The sequence below is a fragment of the Hippoglossus stenolepis genome, chromosome 18 (genome assembly GCF_022539355.2).
Source record: "Hippoglossus stenolepis isolate QCI-W04-F060 chromosome 18, HSTE1.2, whole genome shotgun sequence".
NCBI classification, from domain to species: Eukaryota; Metazoa; Chordata; class Actinopteri; order Pleuronectiformes; family Pleuronectidae; genus Hippoglossus; species Hippoglossus stenolepis.
In genome coordinates, this window is record NC_061500.1 from 10835005 (window position 1) to 10860193 (window position 25189).

Here is a 25189-nt window from a genome sequence, read left to right on the forward strand (position 1 = left end):
CACACCACAAGACGAGCACTCAAGATTAAACAAGGAAGTGAGGGAGTATCAAATGGGCTATTAACTGACACGCTGTGACAATTATTCGATCCGCTATTTTAAGATGCAGCGTGAGGGCTGCTCCGTTTTAAAAACGGCAGGTTTGAGTCACTGAGCTTTTCTCTGCTCCGCTGGATCGCATTAGAAATTGATGCAAACTGGAAGGTATGTAATTCTAAAATAAAGCAAATTCTAATTATGACGAGGATGATGGCCCAGCAGGAAAATAGCTACCAGGTGGAAAATAATATTCAGGAAAATTGGGGAAAGCAAGATAGAAAATCATCAGTAAATACATGAGGAAACCATCTGCACATGTGGTAAACAATTTTGGAATGAATTATGTTTGTGGGGGAATTTAAATTGTTTTGGAACTTGTGATGTTCAAATAGGTTTAGATAAATGCTCCGCAGCTGTTTAAGTCGGAACCGTCTTTAAATCTAAATTAACCTTGTCAGTTGTAATGGAATCATTCCGCCGCAGTGCTGCAAGAAAACGCCTCTGGTTTTATATACATTTTTAATATTTCACATTCTTCAGAAAAAAGACAATCAAAGCCACATAATACAGGTGTCTGGGTTTTTTTTACAATTCAAAATTTACAATATAATAATTTAATATTACAATTCATATAACATGAGATGAAAATATTGGAAAAAAAGGCATTGTTTATCTTCCTTATAGCAAGATCCATGGCTTCGAAGATATGACGGTGAGCCAGTCGATCCCTACAATCACCGATTCCTCACAATCCAGCTCACATGTACCTCACGTGGTTCAACTTCAGCTCGGCAACAAACTGTTCGGGAAAGTTCTGCCGTGTTTTCTGGCAGCACCAATAAATATGGACGAACATCAAATTGTGCTGCGAGGGAGGAACTTTTCAAAAGGTCGGAACCACTCGTCACCGGACTCTGATGATTCAAAAAGTACTCCACCGAACTTTCCATGAAAGTTTGTGGAGGAGCAATAAACCCTTCAATTTTGATGGCGGGGCAGATCCAAGATTTTGTTTTTTTATGTTGCGAGATTATTGGCATTGTTCCGCAAATTTTCACCGATTTCCCAGACAATACTTTATGGATCTTGATGCAGAAAAAGAGAATAATTCATGGAACTTGATGCAGTAAATCAGGCGGACTGATATTTAGAAGAAAATCTAAATCTAGTGAACTTTAATGTGGTTTCCTAATCAGTTTTCCTCTGATTGCCCTTCTAGTTTATCCCCCCCCTTTATCTGTGTGGATATATTATTCATTTGCACAACTTGTCAATTACTGATTTAACTGGCATGTTGTAATTTATTATAAGATTAAAAGCACATTACATGGGTTTGCAATAAAAGCATTCACTTTGAAGACTTCGTTGTGGCAAAATAATTTTGTTTTGTTCTGGTTTTATTCTGTGGAATCCTACAAATTAGTATTTATTTAACTGTCGTTCTAAAAAAAGGGAGACAACAGAGGATTTTTAGATTTCAGCGCTGGATATGAATGAGCATGACGTGTTCAAAGCCACCCACTCTGTCTTTGCATAATTTCGACGGACTGTTAGACAAACAATCCTGTTGCCACACAGAGCCTTTGCTATGTCAACTGACATCCCTCGGATGCAAAACAAGACTAACTACAAAGCTCCTCACTTACCGATTTTAAATTCATGAAGATTCTTTTTTTTCTCCATTTGTTAAATGACGAGAACTTGAAAACAAGTAAGTGATTTCCAAATGGCTTTAACACAGTTGAGTTTCTCCTTTCAAATGAAGGTAGTAAAGGCAAATAAGTTATGCTGTTGACTTCTCCGTATTTTTTCTCTCCTAAGTGTTCCAGGTAAGCCTCAAAGCACCGAAAAAAGGAACTACAATATTACATTCAAAGTACTTGAGCCAAGCAGCTTCTCTTGGCTGGATGATATTTTACATGTCCACACTGCAGATTCTCATTGATATGTGCAATCACTGGCATTTTGAGAAATAAGACCGCTCCAGATTTTTTTTTTTTGTACTATATAATAAAAGAAGGCCACAGAATGTTTTTCCGTAGCTTCAACACAATGTCCAGTGGATTCTGAGGTTCTTTTTTTTCCCCCGGCTCTCCTGGTTTTTCAAAATGCACCAGTCACTTGAGAGACACCTGCTGCAGAGTGGAGTGACGCATCAATCAATGATGTCATTTTGCGAGAAAAAGGGAAAAAAATCACGCCGCTCGTCTCCGGACGCCGGCCTCATCGGAGTTTGGTGCTGCTGTATGTGTTTCGCTGTACAGAGATGAGCTTTTCCATGCAGTTGGTGCGACTTTCATGTAAAGAGCCCTGCCAGACGTTGCTGGCGGGGCGGCCCTCTTCGCTCCGGCAGTAGACGTACGCCATGGTGTCGGTGCGGCTCTGGATGTGGGTGCTGCGCAGGAGGGACCGGCAGAAGTGGCTGATCTTCTCCACCCTGCGAAGAATCAGGTTGGCTTTTCTATGGAAGAGGAAGACAAGAAAAATATCGAAGCTCAACATCTGTGTACAAATAAAATGTAATGAACCCTATTGCCATTATATTTTCTTTTAAATCCAAGCAGACACCAAGACTAAAACTATCCTATATTGCAGACTTTTACGTGTAAAATATTTTTATTTTACATAAAATTCATACGATCAAATCTCCGTTTTACTTGGCCTATCAACACCAAAGCAAAAATAAAAAATAAACTACCACAAAGTTTCAAGTCAGCACTTTCGAAGTTGAAACCTGTGGCTTTGTGTTTGCGCTGTGGCATCCTGAACCAGCCACGTAATTTGACCACAGGCAGCTTGATCTGCGACTCCTGAGGATTAAGGAACTCCAAAACAAGTCCTTCAATACAACCTTAAAAGCATCTGTTACAATATTGGTAAATTAATCCAGCAGGTATCAATTTAGCCACATTGCAATAACAGCTGAATGAGCATCTAAATCTCCACCAGATGATACATTAAGAGAAAATCCTGAAATCATAAAAAAGTAGTTAATAAAACTTTGGAAAGATCAGCGTGAACTTTTTGTGTCTGCGAATTTAATTCCACCTCTAAATTCTCTGCACCAGCTGATAAACGACGTGAGATTGGCCCCTCCGACCGCCTGACTGGCGTTCGCTTGGCGCCGCAGAGTTAACAAATATATTCAAACAATGAAACGAAAAGAAGAAAAGAAAGAGGAGACAGACAGATGTGGCATTGTGCTTCCATTTGCACCTCCTCTGACTCCATGTCTGCACGGAGCTATACAGCTTTAAGTGTTACCAGAATGCAAAGGGTGTGCGAGGGTGTCTCTGATGGACTTCCAGTCTGGGTCAAAACCATCATATGCAATTGCGATTTGGCCGAGGCACTGTTGAAAAAAACTACACAAGAGATAGCTTGTCTCATTTTGTCAATTTGGGTGGTGGTGGGGGAAGCACAGAAACATCAATTCCTTTCTCACAAAACAAAAATATACAGTGTGAGTATTCCAGGTTGTTACGCTCGTATGGAATCTGAAATGAGGAAAACACACGCAGAGAAGGGCAGAATTCCATTTGTTTTGAAAAGCAGTGTCTGCTGAGCATCAACATCTGTCTTTAGTTAAGCAAGGAGCACAGACATCCTTTTCACTTATTTGCTGAAAAAAAGGCGGGGGGGCGGGGCATTTTCTCATTTCCCTTAAATTCTTACGTCTGAAACAACAGAATACCAAACACATAATCAAGGGAGCGAGCACGTGAGCGAGGAGAGACAAATTAAACACATTATATGTCATTCAGGACAACGGAGGAAGTACTAAAAAAAAACAAGAACAAAACACAAATGACATGATTATTTTTTATGTAACTGTTCAGGTTGCGTTGTCGTAAATGATTACAACACAAACACAGCTTGGATGGACTGTATCCCAGAACTAAGAAACAACATTAAATCGGAGGGGGGAACTGATTTGTGGGGGGAAAAAAAGTCCACTGCAGTACAAGATAATAGTTGTGTTTACAGTGAAGTTTAAAAAGAAAGAAAAAACATCACAGCACATCCAGAGAACAATACAATTATGAAAGGAGCTAGTGTTCGGCTGAAACAATGCTGGTGGACATTTGGGGGCTCCTGGGATTCTCAGCTCCTGGAGGAGTGCTGACTGTGCTTATGTTTCACTTGGCCATTCTGTTACCTTTTAAAAAGGCACCACCAATAGAGCCTGCTTGTAAATTACCCCAACGAGGCTCAGCCCTGCCAACTTCAGGCAGTAAATAATCCGTGCTCGCTCATCCAAAAGCCGCCCCCGCCTCTCGCGAGTGCCCACACACAAACACACACACAAACACACCGTTTGACCACCCCTATCCCCATATTAAGTCCAAGTGGCCAACCCGTGCCTCCCACCCCCCTTCACCAATCAGAGAGAGGCATAATCTTTCTACAGACTTAAGTTATTCCACAATTATTATATTTTTTATGGCTTGAAAGGACTTGCTTGCAGGCAGTGGGGGTGGACAAACAAAAACACTGGGTCGTAATTGGGCAAAAAAGGGACCGACCGAGGTTCGCCAGCCCCGGACCAGCTGCCTTGTCAGACTCGCATACATGAATTATTTTACTTTTTTATACTTTTCTCCAAAGTGTTGTTTATCTCCCTTCCCTCGCCGTTTTTTTTGTTTGTCAGTAAGCTTCCCATTGTCCCCGCGGTGACGCAACGTCTGTTCACACAACAATCCGTCTGTGAGGGTGTCCCCGTTAAGAGGGGTCACGGGTGAGGGGATGTCAGGGTGGCACAGCGCGGAGGAACTTTTTTCCTTTTTTACGAGCGAGAAGAGGAAATGGGAGCTGGAAGTTGAGTTAGTGTTAGCTGACTATCAAATTTAGTGTTTGGCTTGGCGGTCAAACGCGGTTTCAGCATCAAGTCGGTAATGTGAGGCGCGACAGTAATTGTAGAGTTTTCACAGTGACCTTGCCCACTTGCCTTCCAGTATAAGTACTTTGGAAAAGGGGGCAGGGTGGGGGGGATTGTTTAACGGCTCTCCTGGGGGGCGCAGACGATGACATGAGAAATGACTGAACAGTCTCAAACTGGCAGCTCCGGTTCAGACAGCTTTGGCTTTTTCTTATGTAAGAAACCTCAGGACAACTGTAATTGATCCTACAACATGTCCTCAAACAAGGAGACTTGAATAAACTGTGTCAGACTGGAGGAAAACAAGTTCATTTCCAGACACGACTAACTATCAACGTGTTCTCTAAGCCGGCTTGAGAAAACTGTGACATCATTCCACATCTTCTCACCTGGGGCCCAGCTCATCCTCGCTCCGCCACACAAAGTCTCCGAACTTCTCGTAGTGGGAATTGTAGTGGTGCTGGACTCGGTAGAGCAGCGGAGCGGAGATCTCCATCAGTGTGTTGTAGGCCATCTGCTGCTCCTTGCCACTGGTGTAGCCGTTGTACAAGTTGTACACCTTGTCGGCTATCTCTGAGAGGAGGTGAGAGAAAGAGCAGAAGAGAGATGGAAACATGTAAAGGAGAGGAAACAATTTGAATGAGGAAAGAAAATGATCATAGATTTGATAAAGATAAAAATCTGTTCAAGGTTGGTGGACATACAAAAGAGAAGAAAAAAGGGAGCAGAGAAAAATCTTGAAAATGTATTCTCTAATGTAATAATAATAAAAATAATAACAATGATGATGATTATTATAGCACACTTCCTAACAAAGTTACAAGGGGCTTCAGAAGAGGATAAAACAATAATAAAATTAAATTTAAAATGATTGTATGTATCTTTCATTTCCCCCAGTGCAACTTGGTGTTGTCTTACCTCACATCCCTCCTGTCTGGTAAACTCCCAAAGATTGCTAAATTGAATTTGACATGTGAAATTTGTGAACTGCTGCTTCATGTTTTGCTACAGCTTGTTTCAATAACCACAACATGTAAATGTGCATGAGCACATTGCCAGTAGTTATGATCAAAGAGAGCCGTGTGTAAATCTTGACCTCGTCCCTGCAATGTCTTTTCCTAATGTTGGTGTATTTTGAATTGATAGATAATACTTAAAAATTTAGATTTGAATTATACCCGCAAAGCATTTTGAGTGAAAACATCCAATGTAAGATAAAGCACGAGCAAAGGATGGATATAAAAAAGATCAATCTCAGTATGAGATTAAAAAGTCAAAAGGTGAGAGTACCTTCAGCTCGGCTGTCATCCACCATCGGACAGGACGTCCGCACTGAGACAAAGCTTGATTCAGAGTGACTGCCTCGGCTGTCCACTGCATAGATAGTAAACCTGAAAATGAACAAAAGAAAAGTTGATTATTTGGGACAAATATCCAAAGACCAGGTAAGAAAAAATAGCAAAGACACTGCATCAAGTAGGATGAGTAGATCGGACGAGTACATTACATTTGTCAGTTTCCTTAATGGAGTAACACATGGATGGAAGAGGGGTGTTACAAATAGGAGACCAAATGGTAAAGGTGAAAAACCTTTACCATAGAAGGTATTATTTTATAATTGATACAGAATACCACAATGTTCTCAGTCAGCAAACATATTATTACCATATTCCACAAAAAACTTAAAATAGAACATTTACCACATAGTAAAAAGATAAAGGTCTCACTAAACTAACACAGCCATAGCACAAAATCGTATCAATAACTACATAGTGGTATAATTGGACATATTCTTACATGCCTTTCAGACGTCTGTGGTTTGGTAACTCATGTATCTCAGGCTATTAGGCAACAAATAAATTCACCATTTTATTGGGTTTGATGGATAACAAGCTGGAGGAGACCGTGTTCTTGCTAGGTGAGAATGTTGTAAATTTGAAAATAAACAGTATACGACCATGTTCCGACATCACGTACTTTTCATTTATTTTTGTTTTTTAGAAAGTGTCTTGTGAACACGGATCCAGGGGTTGAGGGATTTAATTATATCTGAAAATGAGCCAGTACAGCCAGTACCGCCCCGGCAGAGGAGAGAAGTGTAAAGGTGCATCTGGCTTGACTCCAAGAACACTTAAAGGACAAAGTTCCTCCCTCGGAAAATGTCAAGCATCAGAATTTCCTGTGTTCCATGACAGACTTCAAGACCACTCAGGACCCCGATAAGATACCACATGGGAACAGTTCAAGACACCACAATGGGAGACGAGACACAATGAGGAAGTGTAATGACACTTGAGAATTGTCGGGCCACACGGCTTGGAATAGAGGAAAAAAAAACAACAATGACCTTTACGTGTCCTTTTGAAAATGTCAATCTGTGTACTTCTGAAAAAGTACTCTGAGGAACTGGTCATACCGAATCTAAAAAGAGGATTGGATGTGGCAGAGACTAAACCATCAATATCCTGTCATACTCATATTCGCGCACAGTTATTTGCCGCTGATGTCTCGATGATGGCTGAACTTTCGGTTTGTACCACAGAAACCACATCAAAGACAAGGCTGCGGGAGCTGCCTCTATTGGTTCCCCGATTTTAGACACCTCTTAGCTAAACCTCCTATATTGAGTTTGACATTGCTAACCATTTATCTACATCCAGTTGTATTGTGTATTTGTGTTCACGTAAAGCACAGGTATGAAAGATAATATCAAAGTTGGCTAAATTCCTTTTAGTTGCTGGCTCACTGTTGCACTGAATGGAACAAAGCCTTTGCTAATGTTATCAAACTGTGACATCGGAAAGTCAAAAAACCTTGTGTGAATACGACTTGTTTGGTTATGTGATGAGGTTAGAGTAGGTGTGTAATGCCTGGTTCACGCTGCATGACAGCCCCAGATCAAAGCCAAGTCTGTGTCGGATCTGCATTCGGCAATCGGTAAACTCTTCAAAGACGTGATTCAAGAGGCCTACTGACTCGTCTCCTCCACTGACTAGATTTCTAGCAGGCTACACAAATCGGTGACAACTACAGCCAATCAGATTCTTCTGACCAGTCAGGGGTTTCTCTCGGTGAAAGATTGTGTCGTGTGTGAGTCCTTGTCTCAAATCAGTTGTGTAGTATAACACACAAGACTGCAAGGCTTCAGATCACAAGACAGCAAATCGTGTAGCGTAAACTGCACATTGATCCGACAATGTTGAAAACTGTGTAGTCAGAACATAACAGCAACCTTACCTAAGGCAAACATTTTCTTCCACAGACGCAGAGGTAAATGTCTGAAAGCAGTCCTCAGGCACAAGTTTGACATTTTAGGGAAATATAGTTCCCTCTTCTGGTGAAGAGTTCAGTGAGAGGATGGATATCACTGTCCATACATTAAATATGAAACTGTTGCAAGCATCTTACCACAACGGCTGCAAGCTAGAAAACACCTAGCCTGGCTTTGTCCTGCCTTCTCAAAAAAATACCACAGCCTTCCAAACAAAACCTAAGCTCATTGCTCTGAGCAGTTTCCAGGAAGCCAGTGGAGACGACAAGGAGCTACTGTACATAGCCAAGAAATATTCCGACACATAATCTCCCCAAAAAATGACGAACGGTTGATATTACACTTTGGCTTCTGTAAGCATTAAAAAAAAACATGATATAACGTGATGGGCCCGCAGAATTCAACGTGTACAGAATGTGCTTGATTGACATCTGCATCACACTGTGCGCTTGCTAGGACGAGACACCAGTTCATTGAAATCATTTGTAAATGTAAACCAGTGAGCTCAAGCATTTTCAGTATCGACCTGGGTCTCATCTTTTAAAAAAGTGTTAATACGTGTTTGATCTAATATACAGTGGTTTATTTACAGTAGCTGATTGAACAATGTTAACATAGTCGATTGTCTGCCCAAACCATTTTCACTAATTACTTATGAATTAAAGGTGTTTGTTAAATCACATTGTTTTCTGTGTAAAGATTTTCTGGGAAATAAAAACAAAAGAAATGAAAGAAAAATCCTTTATTCCACATTGTTTCTTGCTGCAGATGAAGCTTTGAAAAGAATGAATTAAGCATTGAGAAATGTTTGTGACTAGTTATGACAAACTGTAAGCTCGGAGCAGTATTTCCACAGAGTTACCACTGTAAAAACAACAGCATGACAAAAAGGAAACCACAAAACACAGCGAGACAGAATGAACAACGCAGATGGCATTCCACTGCTAAATACTTTTATAAATAAATGAAAATAAAGACATTAGCGTGTCGTTGTTTGTATGAAAGTTGCTTTTCTTCCTAAACCCATTTGCATTTCGGTTTTATTTGTTTTTAGAGTAATGTCTTTGGAGAGCTGTCCCAACGCCGTCAAAAGCATGTTTTGTTTGTAACATGACCTGTTTGCACATTGCTCACATAGTTTGTCTGGTCTTGTTATTCAGCCGGGTGGATGTGGTATTCCCCAAGAACCTCACAAAAGACGCACGGGCCTCGCTGGCTCCTCTGCCCAGCAAAACAATGCCGGCATGTAACAGTCACTGTTTAAATTATGTGGCCACATAACGTGCGGATGGATACAATGAGGTGGGAGAGACGGGAGGGGAGCAGCGGGGATGATGAGGCGGGAGTTTTATCAAGGCAATTTGTAAAAGGGTGTTTTTTTTAGGACCCAGGATGTGAGCTTGCCAGCATTTAACTGCTGTTTTCGGTTGTTTTTAAATGGTTGGCATCAATGACAGGTTCTGTTTCCCCTTTCACAGCCCCTCCAGCAATTACAAGATTGTTATGTACAGTAATAAAGCTGTTTGTGCAAAGAGGTTAAGACTCTGCAGGGACCGAGCTGTGGAGGTCTGAATTTTTGTTTGGTTAAAAAGATAGAGTAAGATTCTTATCATGCAAAGCAATCTGGCCTTTTACAGAAAATGTGTAAGAAATATTACATATTTTTTGGATCACGCTCATTCAGTCAGTCACACTCTTACCGGGCTCATTCATGGGACAAAGATAGCGGCAGTTATGGGGGTCGTATGGACGGAGTGTGATGTCTGAACTCAGTGATGATAAAGATCGCCTGGGAGAACAAAGGAACAAGCCACGGTCTGGTCTGCCACAAGAATGTCAAAACATTAAGTATCAGAACTGGCAACACACATGAACACACACACGCACTCTTTCTTTTGTCTGTATTTTCCTATCTACATCTCTTGCCTATAACTCGGCTGTGTCTATCACTCAAGGCTGCCTGCAGGCTGGACGCGGATCCCTCGGAAGCAAGCCGCTCGGTTTCCGTGCGCGTGCCACAGTTTTGAAAGCTCAGCAGACGACGAAGTGGACAAATGGCAGATTAATGTTTGCGTAAATTAACAATGCTGCCATTAAAGTAACCATTGTCCTCTAATTTAATGAGACAGAGGACGACCGAACGAGAGATGACAAGACAGAAAGCTCGGAGACCGACCGAGCGAGAGCAAGAGAGGAGGAATAAGAGAAAGTGAGAGTGAGAGAGGATCAATTAGGGGCAGTATTTCTGGCATGCTGAGAGAAGCCAGGGCAGCAGGGGGATGCCTTTTCCATGACATCAGCATTTGGACATACATCAGTCGAGCCAGTCCACAAATCATTCAAAGCCACATCGAAATGTTCCTGCCTGAAGAATTTGTGGCAGCTCGAAGTATCTGATGACTTTGAGGGCTATCTATCTCAGAGGCATCACACTGGTGCAGCAGATTAATTCGCCTGGCCATTCGTTGTAAATCAGGAAATATTTGCTTAGCACGGAACGGTCCCACTGGCAGATCAGCAAGACTCCAAAGTGCAAAGTAATAAAGCAGCACCCCATTGAAAAAGTCATTTAGGCTTAAATTATATATATTTTTTAGTAATCGGAAAATCGACAGTACGATGATTTCAGCAATCCTTTAAATGGCATTTCACATAGTCAGCGTTATCATCATATACGGTGAACCACATGACATGATTTCTCTTCTTTATTCATATAAAGCTACTGAATAACATTCAAGTGATAGGATGCACAAGTGAAATATCCATATACACGTTTGTTTCCATGGTGCACCCATTTCTCAGATAGATGGATAGGTAGGTATAGAAAGGTTTATATATTTTATCGACTCTTTGTGGGGGGAAAAAGTAATGTCAGAGCACACTGTGGATATTAAATTATATCTTTTTTGTGATATATACTCCCCGGGCTCGTTTTTATGTCACCTTTTGAATGACAGTTGATAATCATTGGTGACAAGTCAATTGATTGACCCAGTTTTTATGGCATACAGCACTGGACAGGAACCACTTACTTTCAAGTTTCGAGCTACTATGGATCCACGACATGGCATTTTTTATAAAAAAGCATCACATTCACTAAGATACTACAAAATGTTTCCAAATGAAAGAAAAAGAGGGGAGGCAGAAGCAGTTTAATTCTAACCCAGCCATCTTTAATTCTCCTTTCCTTTAGAGCCACTGGCTGAGTTTAAGTTTTCAGAAATCGTAGGTCTTACAATGACTGAACATATCTATGTACAGGTTGTTATCGTCTGTTACTGTTTGGTTGCAGAATGTCAAGATGGTAGGTCCGATCTGATTTAAAGGCAGAAACCCATAACAAAAAGAGAAGCAAAGAAATTCAAATTTAGTTTCTTATAGTTAATCTAAAGTTCCTCAAACCAACGTCAAGCTGTGAGCCGTCAGTGGACGGAAGGCGATGCATCAGAGGACGCTCCCACCACTCAGTCAAGGGAAGCGACATCTTGTCCAAGTCCCAGGGGTCCGTTAAGGCCCACATCCATTCCTCGGCCAATTTGTGTCACTCTGCCTATGTTGTAACCTCATTACAGCTGTAGTTTTACAGTTCGAGGCCCTGCACAGCCACACAGATATTTTAAAATCAAACCTGGGCTAAGGTTGAAGCGGGGTGGAGTAATGCACCTATAGCAATGGAGCTATAACAGAGTAAATAGTAACAAGTGCAACAAACGTCCACAAAGCCCCTGCAAAGGCCTCTAATCAAGCGATACGAGTGAAAACACGTGTGGGCGGACATCAGGACTTTAATCCCAAAGATGCACCAACAAATCATTCCTCAAGTGCTTCCAGTGCGGTAACATGATATGTCACAACTGGCATTCCCGCAGCCCTGGTCATTTGTTACCTTGCATGACGTTGCCTGAGGCAGGATATTGTTTTCACCCCAATGTGGGAATATTTCTTGGGAGGGTATCTCCAGATGATCAACCTTCGGTCAAAGGTCAAGGTCGGTTTATGGTAGCAACAGTATTCCTTTCCAGCAGGAACATTGGGCCATGGCCGACCGCCTTGTTCATGATCAAGTGTAAAGCCAATACCAGTAGAAGTCTTATCAGGTCCTTGAATAAGACAAGCGGAGTTGGTTTCAAACAGATGTGCCCTCATACGTAATTCCGACGTAAGTTCGGCCCTTATCAGCGAAAACAACACTGTGGAGAATGCCTAAACAAAGATAACACCGCTACAAAATTGGAAATGAGGTTCTTGTTGCAGGTTTTTGTTGGTGGGAGCCTGAATTCTACAGATTAGATTATTAATAGTTATTCTCCCACTGTTCTTCATCACCGACATCGAAGCCTTCAGGAAACACAGGATCAGGATTTTTAACTAAATTGATGCTAAACATGCAAACCCCATCCTTTTTTCTCCCTTTTTTTTATAGCCGTCTCTCCTTCCTTATGTGTAAATATAAAATCAGCAGTAAACATTTTTTAATATTATGCATGAATAAAAACTTTCTTCTTCTCCCACCTGTATTCCTCCTCTGCAAGTGTTTGACATGCTTTTGCTCACACGTTGGATTAAAAGTGTCAAAGATATTTACAACTTTTTGATTTCCTTACATTTAAAATAAACACCCTTGACAATTGGGCTCCCATTAGAAAAAAACTGATTAAACTATTACAGCTTCAACTTTCAACCTCCAAGAACGTTGTAACTTTGACTGGTACATTTAATGAAAATACGATGCTTTAAACCATGACTCTTTCTTTTATATGGGACAACATGGAGGTTCCCAAAACAAACCAAGGTCATCAAATAGCCAGATCATTATAAACATAAGACCCTTAAAACAAACCCGCGAACACAGCGAGAACACGGCGTGGTTCATGTGTCCAGTGACAGCCACAACAACATCTGGGTCCTGTCTGGTTTTACTAAACACTCTGTAAAGGCTTGCACAGGATTGTGGACTATTAGGGTTTGATGAGCTTGACCATCACTGGTACGGCCACTGATGCCACATTTAAGAAGCTCCCTGCCCAACCCGCACACCCGACAGACCGACTCCGGGTTTTCCAGTTTACTGGCGGACGATGTCTGAAAGTTGGGCAGAGAGGCGTGAGTAATCCATAACGCCTCAACTCAAACCAGCACGTACATTACTGAGGCCTGTTATTCACGTATAGTACATACGCCGCAGGGACAGAATAAATTGTTACAGGCGCCAACATATAAATAAATAATAAAAAGGTATTTATAATATTTCATATCATATCAACATTCATAAACAAGCATAACAAACAGCCGTTTGTGAGACTGTGACAAGAGGTTTCAAAATGCTATACCATGGATGAAAAACCTAAATGGTCATAATTTGTTATTTGGCTGATGACTCATGGGAAGGTACTCTGACAAATGGAGTACATGGAGCCTTTAGTTGTGATCAGACCGGATGGGTTCATCATGTCCGGCCAACAAGCATTGGCATGAAAGCAGGAAACATTACAAAGTGTATGCCTCATCTTTATTCATATTGTGCAGAAATAAGGAAGCCACAATAGATCAGCTATTGATTTGACTCATAAAAACTTTGCAAGGGCATCAGCGGACTTACTTGTAGAGACTGTCGGGCTCCAGGCACTTGAAGACCACTGAATATAGCACAGAGTGAGGATGGTCTCCACTTCTCTTCCCGGCAACGACACAGGCCGAACCCAGACCAGAGAACAGGTCGTCCATCAAGCTCAGAACCTCACCTGGTAGAGATGAAATTGGAAGGAAATGGTGAAATGAAGAAAGAAAGAAAATCGCACAAAAATGCCACGTTGGAAATTCATTTTCAATATTCATCATACTTTTTGCCCGAAAAGGCAAACTTATCTTCCAACAATTTCTTTCATCTATTGTTCTAAAAAACCAAAACAATGCCACATGTTTTGGTTCCACCACATGTTTCAACACAGGACAACAATGGTTCCCAACACAAGCTTCATCATGAATGAATTTCAACATTTTGGAAAGCATTTTTTTTTCCTAATCAATGATTGTGAATCTGGTATTGTGAGCTTCACCCCCCCCCCCCCTCCATCAGGTGGGAATGATTTTCAGTACCACAAAGACCAGGGCTAAATTAAAATATGGCTTTTTGCTGGCATCAACCAATACACACTACATTACAGAACCGTAAGAAAGCAGAATTTATTTCCTTAATGGGCCCATGGTTCTGTTAACGTGATATCTCACTACAAGCCCCCTTGTGTCTCACAAAACACTACTTCACAAGTTGTGAAATATCTTTCATGTCAGCTTACGGGAAAAGGCGAGCGACGCACACTTGTTCATTTAGACACACAGATACATTCCGCCAGTTTCCAGTGCTCATGGGGGTGATGGAAAAAAAGAGGGAGCTGTCAAAATAGTTTAAAAGCTCTCAAACGGTTGGATTTCCAACTATTTCTACACGAGCTAAAGGGCAGCTTAGTTTTAGCTTATGATACATGGGCCAACTTATAAACACAGGGAGTGAGCCTGGCTGGTAGGGCACACGGGGATGGTAAGAAAAGGTTGCAGAAGAGGAAAAAGAGCCGGACACAAATTAATAATTTGACCTTTTCACAGAAAGACCTCTGTGTGTATACAAGGTTTCCCCCCCCAAACACATTCCTGCACCGTCGCAGTGTTCTTTCGAAGGTTTTACCTTCTTCAACACGAATCTCATGTTTGGACTTTGAATCTGCTTAGGTCTGCAAAAAGAAGTTGTCAGTATTCATCGTCAGGACGAAGCCAGAGGTTTTCAACCCATTAACAATGTTTTAGTATAAACTCAAACTTCAGTAATAGAGCTATTACAATGTCTGGGATTTAAACACTTGGTTGTTTTTAACATCATTATTTATGGAACAGACTTATAACTACAATTTATATCATTGCCTTTTAAATGTTTAATTTACATTCTTTCTGACATTAGTTTTTATAATTTTAAAGAACTCGTACCATCTGCTTTGTGTTTGCAACTAACAGGAGTGATAAGGAAGACTTTCAGCTGGTTAACTCACGATTGTATATAGATACTTTATACAACCTATATGCAACCTATATCTCATAGAAATGATATTTATACAAACACCATTTTGGGAAAAAACGTGATGCTGTTTTAATGGCAGAGGATATTCTTTTATTAATGTGCCAGTAAAACATTTAATGACAACATATTTCATTCGTGACAGATGAGTAATATTTCCTTGGTTACATTTAGGCCACTTAAAGCTCTTGGTTAAGATTAGGGACGGATTGTGGTATTGGTTAAATGTTGTAAAAGTTAGTGCTGATTAAATCACAGGACAGGGCATATTTACTTTTTCAATATTTGACCAAAACCACATTTTTTTTCTCCCCTAACCTTCACCAATTTGTTTTCGTAGCTCAATATTAACCACACACTGAACTCAGAATGTGAAAGCTGGTCTCCGGTGTTACTGCCCTGCACTCTGTGTGCACACAATTTCATCTGCAGCATCGAAACAACTGTGTGGCTCCTTTCAGTAAACTCTCCCGTCAGCCAGTTTCCAAGCATGGTATGGATACTCTGCTTGCCGGCATATCGGGACATCAGTATGAGGAATCTTATTTTGCCATTTGATCCTCATGGGCTTGAACTGCATAACAATAATTAACCTTTGAAGAATAAATAGGCCTCATGAGAAATCAAATACTGTGCATGAGCTGAATTACGGGTGAAGGGGCAGATTTATTTTTAAGATGATACTGCACCCAGTGTTTCCCATCAGATTTTATTGTCATGCACTTGGGTACTTGATTTGTCTGGAGGATCCTGAAACAGTGACATTAAACAGAAAACTGTATATCTGTAGCTACTCTTTCCCCTTTCTGAAAACCTAGCTCTCTCCATTCTCTTATTTGTTTTGCAATTAGTGTTTTTATTTTTTAATTCTCTATTTAGTGGGTTAAGCCTGTTGACACACAAACATTTGGTGGAACACTAATTCATGCGTGGTGGACCACTGACGATCTATTAAAGATGAACCCCTGACCCGATTCGGCCTGCGTTCACTACGCCTTTCAAGGCTCTTCCTCCACATTTTATTGCGAGCAACTATGAGAGGAATGCCCACCAAATGATGGATTCCTGCCACTCCACAAAGGCTAAAAGTAGAAAAGGGACAGTTCTAAATACAGCATGGACCAAAGTGGTGAAGGAGGGAAGGAAAGAGGAGAAAAAAGGGTGACAAACATTGAGAGAGGAAAGGAAAAAGGAGGACAGCTGTTCATATTTTTTATGATTTTGGATGTGATCAGGGAAAAGAAAGATGAGGTTTTGATGATCAGAATAAATCATACAGCTGATGCGTGGCTCCTTAATGAATAACTTCTGTCCTCTTTGTGACAATCTTTTTGGTGATAATTTGATAACCAAAAATATACATGTTAGGGAGATAAAATATATATATATAAACTTAATGCTGTTTTGGGGCTTTACCAACATTGAGGGAGCAATCATCTGCGAAGAAAACAACTTTAAAAAAAAAAAATTACTTTTACATTACACACATTTACATTTAAAGGACTGCTATGGAAGGAAGATAATTCTACAATTACTTAAAGGGATAGTTCACCAATAAATGAAAATTCCCACATTATCTACTCACCACTATGCCGATGGAGGGGTGGGTGAAGTGTTTCAGGGATAAATAGCGGTGCAGCCAAATCCAATACAATTGAAGTAAATGGTGACCGATTCTTCAAATGTAAAAGAAACATTGTTTTGTGGACTCCAACACTTCACCCACCCCTCCATCGGCATAGTGGTGAGTAGATAATGGGTGAATTTTCATTTTTCGGTGAACTATCCCTTTAAGTGAGTTGCCTTTGCAAAGAAAATTTAATAATAATGGATTCTGCAAGTTATAATAGACTTTTATGTGCAAGGAAACGTACTTAAAAAGGCCACATTAGAAAGGAAATAATGTAAATGCGCTGAATTAAAGATGAAAGGTTGAGACATGCACGCAGGCTCCTAATACCAAAAACCATGTGCAATTCAGAGGTGTTCCATTCTCATATTTTTCTTGCAATTAGTTTTTTCAACATATTGACATACTTAGATTTTGAGGAACAATAAATCATGGCTGGCAGACCACTTAGTCTTTTGAAGAAATTATTAGTAATGATCCATTAAAGATTGACCATTGACCTGATTCGGCCTGCGTTCACTACGCCTTTCAAGGCTATTCCCCCACCTTTTATTGCGAGCAACTACGAGAGGAATGCCCACCAAACGCCAGATTTCTGCTACTTCTCAAAGGCTAAAAGTAAAAAAAGTCGAGAGACAAAGAGGAAATGAGGCCGGAAAGGAAAAGAAGGATCGGAACCTCTCTGATGTTTTATCAATTTGGATGTGGTGAGGGCGCGGAATGACCACATCACCAAATCAAATCTGATGTGTGACTGCAGGAGCGATCACCTGGGAGTGTTAAAGCAGGGGTGAACCAATGTATAATATGTGATTATAATATAATACTGACTTGCAAAAACCCAACAGGATATAACTCTGACTCATAAATCTGACTTGTATAGAATAGTGTGCTCTCTGACGGATAGTTTGGATGCTGCTCAGTGCCGGGTGGGTTTTTGTTAAATGTTTTATAGCCACATTGAAAACGTAGACAAACAAACGCACACATTGAGAAACAGGCAGATCTCCTGGAAGGCTTTGGATAAGAAAAAAAAAAAAACAACAAAAAAAGGGCAAAAGAACAACAAAAGGTCAGGAGGGAGGATGAGATTATATAAAAAAAAAAAAAGCTGCTTCTATACAACCTTCTGCTGCTGTTGTGTTGCACAGCTAGCTCAACGTGAAAGAGTATTTAAATGGGCTCACATCAGACAGTACCTATGACGGGTGACCTCCTTCACTTTCTTTCATGGCAGCTATTCACCGAACTTTACAGGACCTGTTTCTGAGCTTTGCATAACATTAAGGGATAATAAGTGACTAAGACAAGGATTACGTGAAAGAGGCATGTCTGGAAAGTGGCGCTGGAAAGAAAGGAAATTATGACCAAGGTGTTGGATAAGCGTATACACTTGTTTTGAATTTAGGCAAACCAACTTCAGCTGTCGACTCCGACCCAAGATGTCTGTTGTGACCAGAGTTTTCTGTTTATTTGACGCTCACCCTCATTTATGAGCGCGCATGTGACACAGACGAGAGAATAATGACTTCAGCTGCAGACTCTTTATTTGCCTCTTTCTAAAACAAACCCCATGTTCATAAATCTAAAAAAATAAAAAGTCAAAAATAGTTCATAAGAAACATTTGCTGTAAATTTACAATCAAAACACTGAAGATGTAATTATCAAATGGGTTGATTATAGTGTTTATACTGTAGCTAATTTGCAACATTGCTCTTTAACAGTTTTTGTCCAAAACCAACGCTTGACTTGACAATATCCATGTGTAGCAACAGGGTTAAATGTATGTTATGTCTCCCACGCACTAATAGAGAGGCACGAGCATTAGCTTAGCTTGGTGACACGAGGCAATGTGTTATAATTGGACATTACTTTTTCTACAGTGTGAATAGACCACTGCTGTATAACTGACAGCGTAGGGAAGTGTTTGAGTTAGTTTGATCCAGCTGGAAGACTAAACAAAAGACAAATGTCTTTGGTCTGGTCTTTAGTGGCTCTAGAGAGGCTTACTGTATAATTATCAATTTAAGGACTCAGCAGGAGAACACAGTATGCGTTTTAGCTCTTTTAAAAGTCATATACCCTTACCTAGCAAACTTTACCCACACATTCCATGGGTCAAACAGCTTTTTAAACAGAAACATCTGAAAGCCATACACTGTTATGCAATTACATCAATATTAGACCAGCATGCAGGTTTAGTCGGGGTACACGGTGTACTCTCGTGCAGAGACAGTAAAGGGGGGGTTAATATTGGCCTTTACTAGGTGTAAACGTTAGCACGCAAGAAGCAAATAATTATAAATCATTATAATTAAGAACACTCTTAACTAACGTCGTAAAACACAGGACAGTTTTATAAGGAATCCTAGGAAATGTCAGGAACTCAAATTCACAGTGCACAACTAGCAAATAAATACCAGTGGTTTCTATGCAAAATGCAGCATAAGTAACTTGAATGTAAGCAGAGGGCAACAAAAGGTCATGTCTCTGGCCCTCCCTATTTCTCTAAGGGTCTAAGAGGGGCATCAAACACCAGGTGAGGCTACTGAAGTTCTAGATTGTTCCTACATAACAAAACTAACAGTGCAGGCTCCTCGATAGAGGTGTAACTACAACAAAGCAGCACAAACAAACGAAGCGAAAGCGATTCATCTTTTCTTTTTTCTTTTGTTACTCAGAAGTGGTCAAACTGGAAGGCGGATTTGGCAAAATCCCGAAGTCACGTCCCAAATCCATTCTCAGAAACTGAGCTAAAACGAAGTGTTAATCTTTTAAAACTTGGCTTTAAGCTCGGCGCACATGGCAGCGGTCTCGCTCTGTTTCGCTGCTAATCAAGCGAGAGAGAGAGAGAGAGAGAGCGAGAGAGAGGAAATTCTTGCTGCATAACGGTAATTTATGAATCAGCAGCAATATGCTAAAACACTGTGGACTGGGTCTGTGGCAAACGCTAACGCTAATCCCGAAATGACAGCGGAATTAGAACGTGCGTGCACAAACAACTCAACTGAATGACCGAAAGGATGAATGAGCAGACTGAAAAGCAAAAGCATGACAAAATGATTGCATGAGTCAACTGCGAGACTGGAAGTGTTTTTACAAGCCACTGGCACACATGTTGGCTCGCATGCATTCGGTGGATTCTCAATCATCTTCTGCCTCCACGCGTGCGATTTAGCGTTAGGTAATAATAAACAAAATCGATCCCATTAAGTGTAGAGTGAGATATTAAAACCCACCCAGAAGCGGCATTTACGGCTCTATCCGTTCCGAGGGGTTCCTCACGGGTAGGCCTGTGGTCTATCAACATTTCTGTCAATACCAAAGCCAAAACAGCACACAGCTGGCAAAAATTAAGGACCCTGAAATTCTATTACGGTAAAAGCCATTTTGCGTGTTCTCCAGCTTACATGGCAATGGCAAATGCCAGGTGACCTTTCTTTAAGGGAAAGGGGGGAACAAATGATAGTAAACCATAGGAACACGACGAGACGCAAACACACACACAGGCCACGTAACTATGATGTAGTCGCAAACAAGTCAAGCTGCGTTTATTTGCACAGACCGACATCATATACAGTGTCTCAAAGGGCTCCGCTGGCCTGCAACAGCAACAGCGCCTGACCCAGAATGACCCAAATTCGGAGGAGACAAGGAAAACCCCTTTCAAAAAGTAGGAAAAAAAACTGGCAAGTCACAAAACCAAACAGAACTTCAGAATTGAAGGAGAGAGCCTTCCATTGGACAAACTGCTGGTCCAAAAGTGAAACAGTATAAACAACTGAAACAGAACAGCGGGATTATATATGCATACACAATATACAACTGACTGTATACATTTAGTTTATGCAACGTACGCACTTGTGCAACACAGTGAATGCGCATATGCCCACTTACATGCACGCAGACGTAAACAAGCACAACACATGTAGAGGCGGGCGTGTGCACGGTGACACAGCGGCATTTTGTCTGATGCTGGAAGCCAGACTCGTTACACCGATACCCTTGACATATCATTTCAATTACACTACTGAATTCAGGCACAGTGTAATTGCCTCAGCCATTAGCTGTGAGCTGCGTGTGTGTGTGTGTGTGTGTGTGTGTGTGTGTGTGTGTGTGTGTGTGTGAGAGAGAGAGAGCGAGCGGACAAGAGTGAGAGGGCGAGTGTACGTGTAAATCGTCAAGGTCAGTGGGTTCACACATTAAGGCTTTTCCTCCAAAGAGCAAATTTAAGGGAAAGTGGCAGAAGAACAGAATCACTGCAGTAAATCACTGTTTATTCACTTTCTCAGCCAAGAGGTCGGTTTTGTATAAATAAATGTGACTTAAGGTCATTCTTTTTTTCTGTTCTTTTTCAAAATTGTTGACTTTATTTCATATTTATTGCAGCACATAATCATAAGGTTAAAAAAAACAAGGCAGAGTTACATTTTTCATTATTAAATGATCTCTAAATGTCTTGTTTTGTAATGCTGCCTTTGAGAAGATGCCTATTTCTAGGCAGTTTTCATATAATTAAAAATGTTTGATAGTATGTCTGGGTAATTAATAGTGAACAGTTCTCCTGTTCACGTGTGAGTGATCAAGTGCGGCACGCACGGGTGTACCGCCATATGCTCGACAGTATGGTCTCTGTTTTTAGTCTGACATGTTGAGAGTTTTTCTCTGTTTATCTTTCAGTCTCCCTCTCAAATTGTGTTACTGTTTGTCCTCAGACGCCCCTCGCTCGCCTTCTGTTGTACTGTGTCTCCCTTTCTCTTCCGAACCCACCATCGGTCCAGGCAATTGCACAGTGGACTCTTTTTAAGCAAACAAAACACAGGCTTTATATTAACAAACAAATCACAAGCTTTATATTTCCTGTGGGCTGCCAAACCTGCGAGGGGCCTCCTCTGTTAAACTGTCAGCACTCAGCCCTCCACTCCCCACGCTGAGCCTACACACAGACGTCACCTTCCTCCCTTCCTCTCTCTCGCTCCCTCTCTTCCTCACACACACACACACAGGAGACGTTACACAGGTACACACATGCGACTTAATGTCACATGCCACTTAAGGCAGGAAACTCTACGGCATATACAGTATTTAGAGGTATAGGAACAAAGCAGTGTGGGAAACAGACTTCTCAAAGCGAGCTGAGTTGCACATGATTGTCCAAGTTTTTCTAATCAGCTAGAGGGACATCCCTTTGGACAAGCCTCCTGAGGCACCGTGCTGGCAGAAAGATGCATCACTTATTCATGAAAACTGTTTTTTTTTTTTTTTCATTGTTTGAGGCAGAAAGCTAAAATAGATTGGGATGGAATTACTCATGCTCACTTTGATGCAGCATCTGTTTTGCCCTTAATGCACATAAACTCAACCTGAGCCGTCCTTGCAATGTTGCAGTTCTCGAGGAACAAGCGCTCTCTGTCAGGTATGGGACATTCCTTGTGTCGGCCTTTGTGTTATTCTCTGACACACTGAATTACCAGGGTCTTCTTTTTCACATGAGGAGCTTGACCCGGTGAAGGCCTTGCAATATTTCCAAACAAAAGTATGCTGTGGATAAATAAAATGTATAGTGCTTGCTTTTTATGCAGGTTATATATATATTTAAAGGTCCAGTGTGTAAGATCTAGGTGAAAGGGATCTATTGGCAGAAATTTTATATAAAATGAGCCTAGTGATGTTTTTAGTAGTGTGTAAACATCTAAATTGTACGAATTGCAGTTTTCTTTACCCTAGAATGGGTCCTTATATTTAAATACTTTATATATACATCGGGAGTGGGTCCTCTCTACGGAGACTGCCATGTTTTTCACAGTCGTACAAACTGGACAAACTGAACACTTTTTGAGATTCTCAATTAGAACAACTCATTCCACTTAATTAAGAGGAACAACTACATATCATCAGCATAACGACAAAACAAGTCATCTGTCACTTGTGACTCAAAGGTATCATATCATAGACTCTTCATATGCCACTGCATGGTTTGACTTCGATGCCGACATCATCACGCTGACATGCTCACAATGAAAATGCTAACATGCTGATTGTTGTAAGGTTTATCATATTTACTATTTTGGTTTAGTGTAAGCATTCTTACATTTGTTAATCAGCATGAAGCAATGTCGAAGGAAAGGATTTTTGGTCCTCTGGGGACCATGAATGCCCTTTACTACTTACAAAACATTTCCTGAATGTATTGACTGATGAGATTGCTTGTTGATCTTGAGCAGTAAGAAATACAATCGACCGCTCAGAGGGACACATCCAACAAGAGTAATAAGAATATTACTTCAGAGCCTTTCAGTTATCTGAAATTAATCAACTTCCTTCAAGCTAACAATAATTGAGGTTTCACCCAGGTCACGTTCTAATCAAAGATAAGATGTGATATTAGAAGTAACATATGGGTCTGAATAAAAAAAATAAAAGAAATAAAGCAGATATAATGGCAACTTTTATTCTTAATGATTCCATCATCCCCTTGGACAAATGAAATGTTTAATTTCACTGTCCACCTGTCAATCAAACACAGTATTACATCTCTCTGTGGACTAATGATATTGTAAGCAGAAGATGAAATAACCTCACAACCCAGTTACTCTGAGGCAAATACAGAGCTCCCCGTAGAAAGTCAAATTCAAAGTGTAGCCTGCAAACAAGACTTTTGCCCTCAACGAATGGAAGTATTTACCAAATTCTCCACATTCCGTTGCCCCATCTTACTTCTGCTATTTAAACAAATGTGGTTCATCCATAATAACTGTATATGATTCCTTTCTTATCCCCACTATAACTCATAATTAAATATTGTATGAAATGTTAAATGTTTAATGACGTTAATATGAAAACATTCCCAAGAAGATTATGTGAAATAACGAGCAAAGAAACAAATGTTCTAAAGTTTCAGTATCGGTATCAAAAAGCTCACAATTGTCGATCAATGTTAAATCGTTAAGTGCTTATTGGGGGGTGGGGGGTGGCCATATTTGTTATGACAGGCCTTTTTATTCAGTCAGATTCTTGGTGCTGGATAATCCCGGGTGTCTCCTCAGAACTTTGAAGCGCACTGGGAGTGACTTCCAGCTCGACAGTGGGCACCCCCTCTCCAACTGAACATAACAAAATGCCGTGCATAACAAGAAAAAGGGGTCAGGTGTGGGGGTTCGTCACAGACTAATGCCCCCCTGGGTCCCTGTCGACCATTTTGATGTGACCTGTGTGTGTGGTCTGTTTTTTTTTTACTGCCCCCAGCTCCTTTTTAACTGTGGCTCTGTCTCCCCCTGGCTCTGTCCTTGGCACTAAGAATAGACCTCTGGGTGTTGACAGGCTGTTGGCTTGTGTCTTCCTCTGATGCTGCACTGTATTGACTGGTCGATGTGCGCTGCCATCTTCCACCTGATGTACCACAAGGCTCCGATGGCCTCTCTGCTCTGTGGCACAGACGTTACTAAGAGTTGTGTGGGTTGAACAACTAATACTTTTCTTCTACGCTGAGACCACTCGTGTCAGCTAACTCCCTGTATAAGTACAGGTGTTGTGGTCATTCTGTGTTATTAAGCTTAAGTAAAATACAACCGTGGTAATACATTGTAACCCAAGTTGTATGGTTACAGGTGCAGCTTCCAGTAGACACAGCATTTAAGGCCAATTCTCACGGTGGGTTTGACGGTGAGGAAAAGGCTAAGCAAAATCCGTATTTATGTTGGGGCTCCTTAGTTTCTCCTTGTATTATTCGCATTAATACCTTTTAGGATTAAAATTCTTGTGTGGCAGGGTTATATGAAAGATACAATGGAGTCATTCAGTGTTAAAGTCATTTTAAGGTTGGACAAAATACTGACAAGAGCACAGACACTGTATCGGCAACAAAACTCGTCTCTGCCATTGGCTTTGAATAAATCGAGGCAGCGTCCTTTTGTTCTGCACTGTAGAGCCAATTCCAAAATGAGCAAATATTTAATTCTACCACTTAAAAGTGATTGTGGTGTCTTGGATTGCGAGTGAGACTAATTCATCCCGATGCAATGCTTAAACGCACTTTGAGCCAATTGTAGCTTGCACCAAATTCCACAAAGATCAAGTCTACATCACCAAAACACCCCTCTGCACAAAGTGATAAACGGAAAGGAAGGCACTGAGGGAAAGCATCCTTGTCTTGTCTCAATTACAATACGAGCACAAATCCATTAATGTGAGTTAGAGGTTCCGTGGACACACATTAAGTGTCTGTATTTACTTAAGGGACACCAAGGGAGTGTCAGTGGTTATTGAGCGTATGAGGAGGGGGAAAAAAATGACATCAGGAAAGT

The 25189-nt window shown here is 40.9% G+C and overlaps 1 protein-coding gene across 2 annotated transcripts in view; it reads right to left on the reverse strand.

The window, feature by feature from the left end:
• Positions 1-576: 576 nt before the first annotated feature.
• The window catches only part of LOC118125850 (astrotactin-2), a 248262-nt gene continuing 223649 nt past the window's right edge, over positions 577-25189 (reverse strand). For both annotated transcript variants that reach the window (XM_035184886.1, XM_035184885.1), the window contains exons 20-23: positions 13789-13930; positions 6209-6309; positions 5308-5491; positions 577-2500 (exon numbers count right to left, since the gene is read on the reverse strand). In XM_035184886.1, the coding sequence (XP_035040777.1) occupies positions 2263-2500; positions 5308-5491; positions 6209-6309; positions 13789-13930 (665 nt within the window). In that variant the 3' untranslated portion in view covers positions 577-2262. The remainder of the gene's footprint in view (positions 2501-5307; positions 5492-6208; positions 6310-13788; positions 13931-25189) is intronic.